At 35.8% G+C, this 9,969-nt stretch overlaps 1 protein-coding gene and 1 pseudogene across 1 annotated transcript; both read right to left on the bottom strand.

The window, feature by feature from the left end:
* Positions 1-1,453: 1,453 nt before the first annotated feature.
* LOC132520695 (keratin-associated protein 13-1-like) lies at positions 1,454-1,972 on the bottom strand (annotated as a pseudogene).
* A 4,316-nt stretch (positions 1,973-6,288) lies between these two features.
* Positions 6,289-6,855, bottom strand: LOC132520316 (keratin-associated protein 13-1-like). Its single transcript, XM_060149074.1, has one exon. It carries the CDS (start codon positions 6,802-6,804, stop codon positions 6,289-6,291), a length of 516 nt encoding a protein of 171 aa, XP_060005057.1. The 5' UTR covers positions 6,805-6,855.
* Between the last annotated feature and the right edge of the window lie 3,114 nt (positions 6,856-9,969).

The raw sequence follows: 9,969 nt of genomic DNA, 5'->3' as shown, positions 1-9,969 counted from the left end.
TTTCAATAATTTCCTGAACACAAGTACCTTTGTACCTCTCTGCTTTGATCATTTTATTTCACCTTCTCAGAATTCTCCTTATTCTCTCCCATGTTGCTTGCGTCTTCACTTCTTATATTAGTCCTCATCTATCATATAGATAGATGGTTTTATTTGGTTTTATTGTAAGACTGGGACCTATAGTGAACCCTTAATCTGCTTTGAGTTTTCATTTCCTTCTGTGTAAAATAACTAGTTCATAAAATGTGTGTTTCTCATAATTCTTATAATGATCTGAAAAATGATGAATAGGAAAATTCTTTGAACCTTGTTCTTTATCTCTGTATAAAGATACTGTCTTTTGGCTATTTTCTTTAGACCTTATCAATATGTTATCTATACTAACACTATGCTGTTTTCTGAAATATGTGACCTATAAAATGTCAGAATTGCAACATAAAACATAAAAACAAGGGGTGTGTAAACGTGTGTTGCAATATGAATGAAATAGCGACTTCTGATGGTTTGAAAGCCTTGTTTTTCCAGCCATGTTTAATTTGGATCTTGGATACAATAGGTGAAACTCTACATCTCATGAACCTAATTAATTCTCACCAAATATAATTGGCTTCCTCTTTACATCTGTGAAGAAATCAATTACATACAAAGATACTCAATGAGATGAAGGGATATGGTTTTTTTGCCACCCAACGTTGACTGAATCAAAGAAAGCTCTCTAAACTAATGTACAAAACTTTTCATATAACCTAAATTTTTTCCCCATTCAGTTGTATTTTCCAAATTGCTTGCTTTTCTCCTTCAGTCAGCAAACATCAAGGCTCCATATTCTTTGAAGAAAATGTGCTCTATGCCACTCCTGAGATTATTATTCACGTGAAGTTTATACATGCAATGTAAGGATTTCAGAAAACAGAAGTTTTGAAGAAGAAAATGTTTAAACCCTCAAATAAATTAGTTCAAATCTCTCAATATTAGTTTTTCAAAGTTTGCTTTCAGAGGTATAGTAAACGTTAACTCAAAAACAGCCTCCAAAAAAAAGCAAAAGAAAAAAAACCCCACTTAACTAGTTAAAACTAACAATAAAATTAGTAGCATATTTGCAAGCCAGACTGAATGAGTTTATTAGATTATATTCATTTAGATTTTTATCCATTTTGTGAATAAAATTCATGAACAATGATCCCATTAATTTATTAACATTAATTCATTGTTTGTTAACATGAATTTCATTAATTGATTTAGTAATATATTTCATTCATTTTACTAATTCCGTTAATTTATTCCATAAAATTAATCATTAAGTTCAGTATATGTGGCAGACAGTTTTTTGGTCAGTATTTTACGAATGGAAAAAAGATGAAGAACAGGTGATATTCCCGAAGATCATGAAGATGATAGAAGCTCTGTATAGAGGTTGGACACATTGCTCACATCTGAATGTTCCACAAGCTGATCAATAGAAGGCAGATCCACAGGTTGGTCTGTAACACAGTGATTGGCAACTCCTAGAGGCAAAGTACGATGGACGGCAGAACCCGGATCTATGGCTCAACTAAGGGAAGGCGTAGACTTCATAACCCAGGGGTCTGAAGCCATGGGATCCAAAGCCCAGTGTGTAGCAGCTTCTGGATCCATAGCCCAGGGAGCAGCCTCTGCTGGACCGAGAGCCCAGAGACCCAGGATAAGCTGTCCAGCAAGGACTGTAGAGCATGCAGGTCCTTGGGTGGTAACAGAATGCCTGGCAGGGACTGGATAGCACACAGGATGTAAGGCACCTGATGGGCTCATAGCAGCCACTCTGGAGAGAGGAGCCCAGATGGCAGGAGCTGGGAGAGCAGCGGTCAGTGCTGTAGACCATGTTGCTGGGGTAGGAAGAGCCACAGGAGGAGCCTGAGTAGCACAGGTGGTCCCCAAGGGAGCGGGAGGAGAAGTTTCCTGAGCAGTGATAGTAGGACATGTTGACAGGAGATGTGAGTTCCAATGAGAAGATTCTGAGGTTTAATGTCACCTCCTGGACTGGGGTGTTTTTATACTTAGCCATGGGTGTGGCATTCTACACAGTCACCTTTCTCATGCTTGTAATCTCTCATCTCTGTATGTGTAATTCAATAATATCTTCTGTAATTGCAGATGAAAAATTCCTTTCATCTCATATTCATGGGTGAATTCACCGTGTTGTTAAAGCACTAAGCTAATGACCTGTTCCAAAGTCAGAAATTCTATGACTACATGTCTTTGATGCCATCTCATCATGACCAGAAAATCCCCTACTCTTCTCACTGGTCAAGATTCTTTGTTCATTTGACTGTATATTGGCTGAGGGCTGCTTACCTCTAAGGGAAGAGACTAAGATGAAGTAAATTTTTTTGTCAGTGGAATAAAGGCACCCTATTTGCCACCAATGATTTTCTTTCCCTAACTTTATTTCATTTCCTAAAATTATTTTTATATATTTTATTATAAAATTGCTTCTCAAATTCTTTAGAAAGAGAAAATAGATCAGATAAATTGAATAAGAAATATGGTGGATCACAGAGATAAACCAGAACAAATGTTTAGAGGCAAAAATGACTAAAGAAGTCTACTTTGAAGCAGAAACTCAGGGGATGCCAATATGTGCACATGTGAAATGACTCAGAGTCAAATATTTTAGAGTCAATTGGAGATAAGTAGTGACTTTATGGGGTTTTCTATCTCTGTAGTTTAAATTAAAAAGTTCAATATGAGTATAGTTTATGGCTTTTCATATATATATTGTCCCTTTTGTCATCTATATTTAAAATTTTCTAGAGGTCTCTCTTCTCTAGAACAACTCCCAAGTAATACCTTCTGAACATTTCTACCTTCAGATTCTTTCATATGATTTTCTTTTTCACTTTAAAACATATTTTTTATCTACTCTATTCCTTTAAGATTATTTTTCCACTGTAAAATATCCAAATATCTTCTTTTTATAGAGCTTTCCATAACAGGTAAACCTGAACTAAAATGAATATTGAAGGATTTTCTCAAATTAAAAAGACAATAATCTCAGGGGGAAATTTGGAATTGCAGGAGGGGAAAAGAAGACTGAAATATGAGTAAATTATGTCTAAATATACATTGTACACAGCACTAATAAAGTGGTTCTTAATATATAAGAAGAAGTATACAGTAATAAATTAAGAATGATCATTAAAATCTAAGATTTTGCTTAAAAATTAAAAGCCTGGAAAAAATAACAAAAGAGTAAAATTATAGCATTAAACCATTTTATTACTCCTCAAATGCATGAAAGGAGACAAAAAGAAACATAAAAGATGGATTAAATAACAATAAAATAGTAAATATGTAGGTAGAAATCTGACTGTATCAATAATTAAGTTAAATATAATATGACAAATAGTCCATATAAAAGACTTAGAATATCAGACTGGAATGAAAATCAAAACTATTTTCTACATAAAAGAGATTTTCTTAAATATGAGGAAACAGAAAAGGAAACATAAAAGATATATCTGGCAAAAGAAACAAAAATGCTAGTTCTACTTTATTAATTTCAAAGTTTGCTATATGTTAAGAAGTTTATTGTATATTAATCAAGATATTTCTTAACAATCAATCTGTCGGACTACCAGGAGGATACATATTATTTCATTAGTTATTTAAATGTTACACTAAGACCACACCATCCAATAGAGTAGGCACTAGCCACATATATCAAATTCAATTTGCATACATTAAATTAAATTAAAATTCAGTTCCTCAGTCATATTCATCACATTTCAAGTGCACAACAGATAACGTGTGGCTAATGGATACCAAATATTGGAAATTGCAGATAAAAAATATTTTCAGCATCAAAGAAAGTTCTCTTGGGCAGTGCTGCCTTAGGGATCACAGCCGATTGTTGATTTGCTAATATAAATTCATATTTTTACTGTTTTCTGTACAATGCAAGAATGTGAGAAATCTTAAGGCCATTTATCCTTACACCAATTCATGTATTATTATGTTAGTATTTTCATTTTATGTATGCTTATGCATATTGATAAATATTTGTCCCCATGTTTTTACAGGAAATATTTGCTTAAATGTACCCAATATATATTTTTTATTTACTCTTTATTCTTTCCTACATTTGTTTGCTATAGGCTAGGATCATTTTGCTTTTGACTATGTATAACTTTTATCTATATATTTTGTGCTGGAAGGCTAGTGACAAGTTCTCGAAGTTTTCAATTGTCTGAAAATATCTGTATTTATATTTCCTTTTTGAAACAGATACTCACTAGTGATGTATTCTAGTTTTAAATTGTTCTTTCTTCACAAATTTGAGGCTATTTAATTGTTTTCCTACCTTCCCCTTTCTATATGTTTAGAGTTCAGTTGTCAATTTTATTGTTGTTGTTGTTGTTGTTGTTTTTGTGGTACACGGGCCTCTCACTGTTGTGGCCTCTCCCGTTGTGGAGCACAGGCTCCAGACACTCCGTGGCATGTGGGATCTTCCCAGACCGGGGCACGAACCCGTGTGCCCTGCATCGGCAGGCGGACTCTCAACCACTGCACCACCAGGAAAGCCCTATTGTTGCTTTTTTTTGAAGGTAACTTGATTTTTTCCCCATAGGTTGTTTTACATTTTTTTTTTCTTTTTCTTGTTCATCAGTTTGACTCCATTGTGCCTAAGTGTGGGCCTTTCTTCATATTTGTCATACATGGGATTTGTAACATTTCTTGAATTTGTGAATTGATTTTCCTCTATTTGGAAAATTCTCTCTGGATCTGTTTCTATTCTATGCTTCGTCTCTTAGATTTGGTGATGTCTTGACTTGTCAATGGCTGTTAATTTTTCATTGAATATGAACGTGTGTATATATATTTATATATATGTATATATACATGTGTCTGTGTGTGTGTATATATATATATGTGTGTGTGTGTGTGTGTGTGTGTGTGTGTATACATACACACACAACTTGTTTTAGGACTCCAGTTGAAATTTTTAGACCTTTCCATATTCTCCATGTTCCATATGCTCTGGAATGCTGTTCAATATTTTTATGCTTTCTTAACTTTTTAGTTTGAACATACTCTTCTGAACAATCTCTAATTGTTTCTTCAGCTATGTCTAATTTATCTTTAATCCAATTGTAACCAATTCTACATTTAATTTATTGCATTTTTTAATATTAGAATTTCTACTTGATTCTTTTAATATGTTTCAATATTCTGCCAAAATTTTCTATCTCTTTATTTCTTAAGCATATGGATTATAGTTATTATAAGATCTATGTCTTACCTTTCTATTTACTGAATCCCTTGTAAGTCTGTTTATACCACATAACACATATTTTGGTTTTAATAATTTCTTAACTTCTTGAAGTCTGATAAATTTTCCTTGCATATCAAACTATAACTGTATCATCTATATATTCATCTATATTTACATATTCATTTATAGCTATATATTCATTGGTAATTATAGCTATATAAAACTATATCTATAACTGTATCTATGTGGGATCCACATCCTACAAGGGAATCAATCTAATTTCTGATTCTGAGATATTCTATTCAAACAATACTCTTCCACCAGTTATAGTCTGAGTAAGAAAAATATCTGAGGTCCTCTAAAATTTGTTCAAATCCCCAACTTTGTAGGATTTCAGAACCTATTCCCATGTGCATATTGATCTTTTTCTTTTTTTTGCGGTGCGCGGGCCTCTCACTGTTGTGGCCTCTCCCATTGTGGAACACAGGCTCTGGACATGCAGGTTCAGCGGCCATGGCTCATGGTCCCAGCCGCTCCACAGCATGTGGGATCTTCTCAGACCGGGGCACGAACCTGTGTCCCCTGCATCGGCAGGCAGACTCTCAACAACTGCGCCACCAGGGAAACCCTGATCTTTTCATATTATCTCTTTTATCTATCACAATCAAACCCTAGTCAATAAACACTTTTATCTATTACAATCACATAATAATAATAAACAACTAACAATAATAAACATAGCTGGATATCAGAATCAATTAATTTATTAGATTATAATGACTTTTCACACAATTTTGGAAGAAAATACAATGTCAATTCTATCTGCAATGCAGACTTTAGACTTTATTTTTAGTTAGTACTTTAATAATAAAAATTGTTAGATAAAGTTTGTCAGCCAACGTTTAGGACCAGAGATAAGGTGACAATTTGATAATTAGAAATAAGAGGGTAATTCTTCCTGTAGATGATGAAAACAATAAAGGTTATGAATAGAGTCATTGAAGACATTGGACAAGATTAAAAATTATGTACGATGATCAGTAGGAGTCAGATCCACAGGTTGGTCTGTAACAAGACTGGAAGTTCCCAGAAGTGAAGTAGGATGGGTAGCAGAATCTAGATCCATAGTTTAGAGAAGGGAAACCACAGACTCTGCAAGCCACGGGTCTGAAGCTACTGGAACCACAGCCTGGTAAGTAGGAGCTTCCAGATCCATAGCCCAGGGAGCAGCTGTTGCTGGACCCAAAACCTAGAGACCCAGAATAAGTTGTGTGAGAGGGCCTGCAGAGTGTGGAGGTTCTTGAGTGGTAGCAGGATATCTGGCTAGGTCTAGACAGCACATAGAATGTCTGATACCTAGTGGGTTTACAGCAGGTCTCCTGACAACCACTGTAGAGAGAGGAGCCCAGCTGGCAGGTAGTGGGAGAGCAGGGGTCAGTACCAGTACCAGTAGACCAGGTTGCTGGATAAGAAGAGCCACAGGAGGAGCCTGAATAGCACAGGTGGTCCCCAAGGGAGAGACAGAATTTTCCAGAGCAGCGGTTGTAGGACATATTGACAGGAGATGTGAGTTCAGCTGAATTACAGTGAGAAGATTCTGAGTTTGAATGTTACTCCTGGACTGTGGTATTTATATATTCACAGTAATGGGTGTGGCACCTTACAGTTACATCTTTTCCATATTTGAGCCCACTCATTTGCTTACATGTAACTCAGTAATTCTTTTTGTAATAGCAGTTAACTAACTCCCTTCATCTTATATTTATAAGTGAACTCATTTTTATAGCTCTATGTCAATGAATTATATCTATGTTACGAATGGTCTGACAGCATGGAATTAATGTCTACTTCATCATGGCCAAGTAAGCCCCTCTTATTTTCTTGGGCAATAACTCCTTGTATATCTACTCCTGGTCCGGCTGGGGAAGGTTTTCTTCCTAGAATGGGGACTGCAATGCTGTCATCTCCCTTTTGTGCCAATTGTCAAGAGGCAGAAATCAGGTCTTGATGAGAAACCTTACAAAGATTGCCTTTATAGCAAGCCATTGATTCTCACTCTGCAACATAATTTTCCATCTTACTTACTGTTTCCAATTTGCTTAACTATTAGCAGTGCTTACTATGTCCAATCTAGAAGAGCTGTATAAAATACCCAAAGGGATTGAGAGAGATCACTAGGAATGGGGATGATCTTGAATAAATTTTTTAAAATTGTTTAAAAAGTTAATCAATTCTAAAGCAAGAACAGACCACTATGGACATATGTGAAGAAAAACAAAGTGGGAGACACTATGGGGATGAAGTGAGGAAACTAGTGACAGTGGTAGAAAGAGGGACAAATCTGCCAGGATTTTCTTCTAACCCAGTGGATGACCTATGGATACTCTACTTTTAATTCATCTAAATCAAAATTGTTTCAAAATGAGCTCAATTCATGAGTTTTGTAGATACATTTATATTTGTAAAATGTCCTAGGGTTTCTCCTCCCACGATATTTCTGAACCCCATCACAAAATTTTGAATTCCTTCTGAGTATTTCCAAGGCCTTGGTAGAGCCCTACTTAAGTACATGATTCTGTCCCAGGTTTCTTATTAAAGGTGGACTCGGGTTTTGAAAACCTTGAAGTTTATAACTTCAGGGTCCTTTTATAACACAAAGAATACAACACTGTGTATATAATAGTAGGTATAAATATGAATACTACTTTAGAATAAAGATAATATTAACCAACAAAAACCTACAGGTTGACTAAAGACACAAATATTACAAAATCAAGACATTAATATATCATCTATAAACTTTCCCCAACATTTCTTGGCTACACAGTCCTTGATCGCCTCTACGTAGGATGATCGTTTTATCAACATGATTTTCTTTGGAAAGAATAGAAATATAATTCAGCTTTTCTCTAGAATTGTATATCAAAAAACAAATTATTTTCAATGACGTGGAAAGTTTTCTTTCAACATTGCCATTTGTTATAACTAATGCTGCACCTGTAACATCCTCCGTTACTCCTTCTTGGTCAGAGCTTCAAGCCTGGGGTTATGCTTAGCTCTGCCAGGTGTCCTGGTTCACCTCCCCTCTAAGTCTTCTGGCCCTGGGGTTTGGGGACTTGTGTGAAGATTAGCTGCAAATAGCTGTGGGCCCTAGGCTTTAGTGGCCTCCTAGCAGGTAACAGAGCAGTATATTGGTTCAAATCCTTCTTCTTGAGGTCAAAGCTCCCTGAGGTCCTGAGGTTCATCAGGTTGACTCTGTTGGCTAGATGTAGTAGAGGCAGCTCTCTGGATTCATCCACAGCCCCAGCACTACCACAAGGACACAGAAGTGACACCCAGTCCATAGCAGCCCAGCTGGAGCAGCAGCTTTGTCCAAGCTTCCCTGGAGGAATGCCAAGAGAGCTTTGGAAAAAGTTAGGCAAAAGAATCCTCAGGAGGACCCTCACACTTAAGCTTCATTAGGTTAAATCTGTCTCTGTCTTTACCTTAGATGCCCTGCCCAAAATGTCTGAATATGTGCTATTGATGTTCTCTTTGAAATATCAGGAACCTACGTGGAGTGCCCAAATCTCCCTCCAAGATACCTTCCATGGCAACGTCTTTCTCCTGTGCTCCAACCAAAGCTTTGATCATTACATTGTTATAATTTATTGTTGCTTTTGTTATTTGTCTCTGATCTTCTTTAACTTCAAGTTAAAATACATAGGAACATGTCTGACAGATTTATTCTTTGAGTATATTACTATGTTTCTGACAATTTCAAGAGAAACACACTGATGAAACACACACCAATGGTCAAATATGTGTTATCAGGAATTCAAGAAGTTAATGTTGTGGCTTATGACACTGAATTGCAGCTTTATTTAATACAAATACAATAAAATTACACTATATATGCTTAAATTATCAACCTTTCCTCAGTGTAAAAATATGTTTAATTGCCACTTAAAAAAAGAAAGCACTATCCAGCATTTTTATAAGTCAAAGAATGATAAAATAGCTGCACCCACATCAAACAGCTACTTTTTAAAAGCTTATCTTTTAATTTTCTAATTTTTTTCACATGGACTTCTAGCCACTGGGGAAAAAATCCTAGCCCATGCAATGTTGTGAAGACCATGCCTTTCTCAAATCTCTGTTTCCTTTCTTGAAAATAGTTGCCTTATCACAAGTAAGAATGATTTTTTACTGGCTCAAGGCAGGACCAGTGTTAAGTAAAATAATAAATTCAGCAACCTTCTGGCTGCAACGATGCCCTTCTCTCCTCAGTACACCTCTAACCATCCTTACATCAATGTGGTAATCAATGATACCAGTTGAAATAATACATCACAAACTCTCAGGTCCTCTATCAAATCCAACCCACATAGGTTTGTTTATTGCACAAGTGCGGGTCTCCATAGGCTTTTTATTAAACTCCAAATTAGTTGCCTATATTTAAAAATCAAAAGAGTTCACATAAAATGTGGATTTATGACTTCCAAAATTTCTGAAACTCTGGCTACACCAGGCTCCCTTGCTTGTCGTTGCCTGGAACTGCATACAAGCTGCTCCATTCATATGGGTATGCTTCCCTCTAATTCCCAACAACTCTAACCACGCTGCTAATTTCAGTTACCATTAGTCATTGAGCTGGCACTACTATTTTGTTGTGTTAGTTAATGCCTCTATCATAAATAGGAGAATGAGAGATGAATTAGAAGCTTTGGGTGTTAAGA

Source organism: Lagenorhynchus albirostris, chromosome 5 (assembly GCF_949774975.1).
Source record: "Lagenorhynchus albirostris chromosome 5, mLagAlb1.1, whole genome shotgun sequence".
NCBI lineage: Eukaryota > Metazoa > Chordata > Mammalia > Artiodactyla > Delphinidae > Lagenorhynchus > Lagenorhynchus albirostris.
This window is presented reverse-complemented; position numbering and strand designations above follow the sequence as displayed.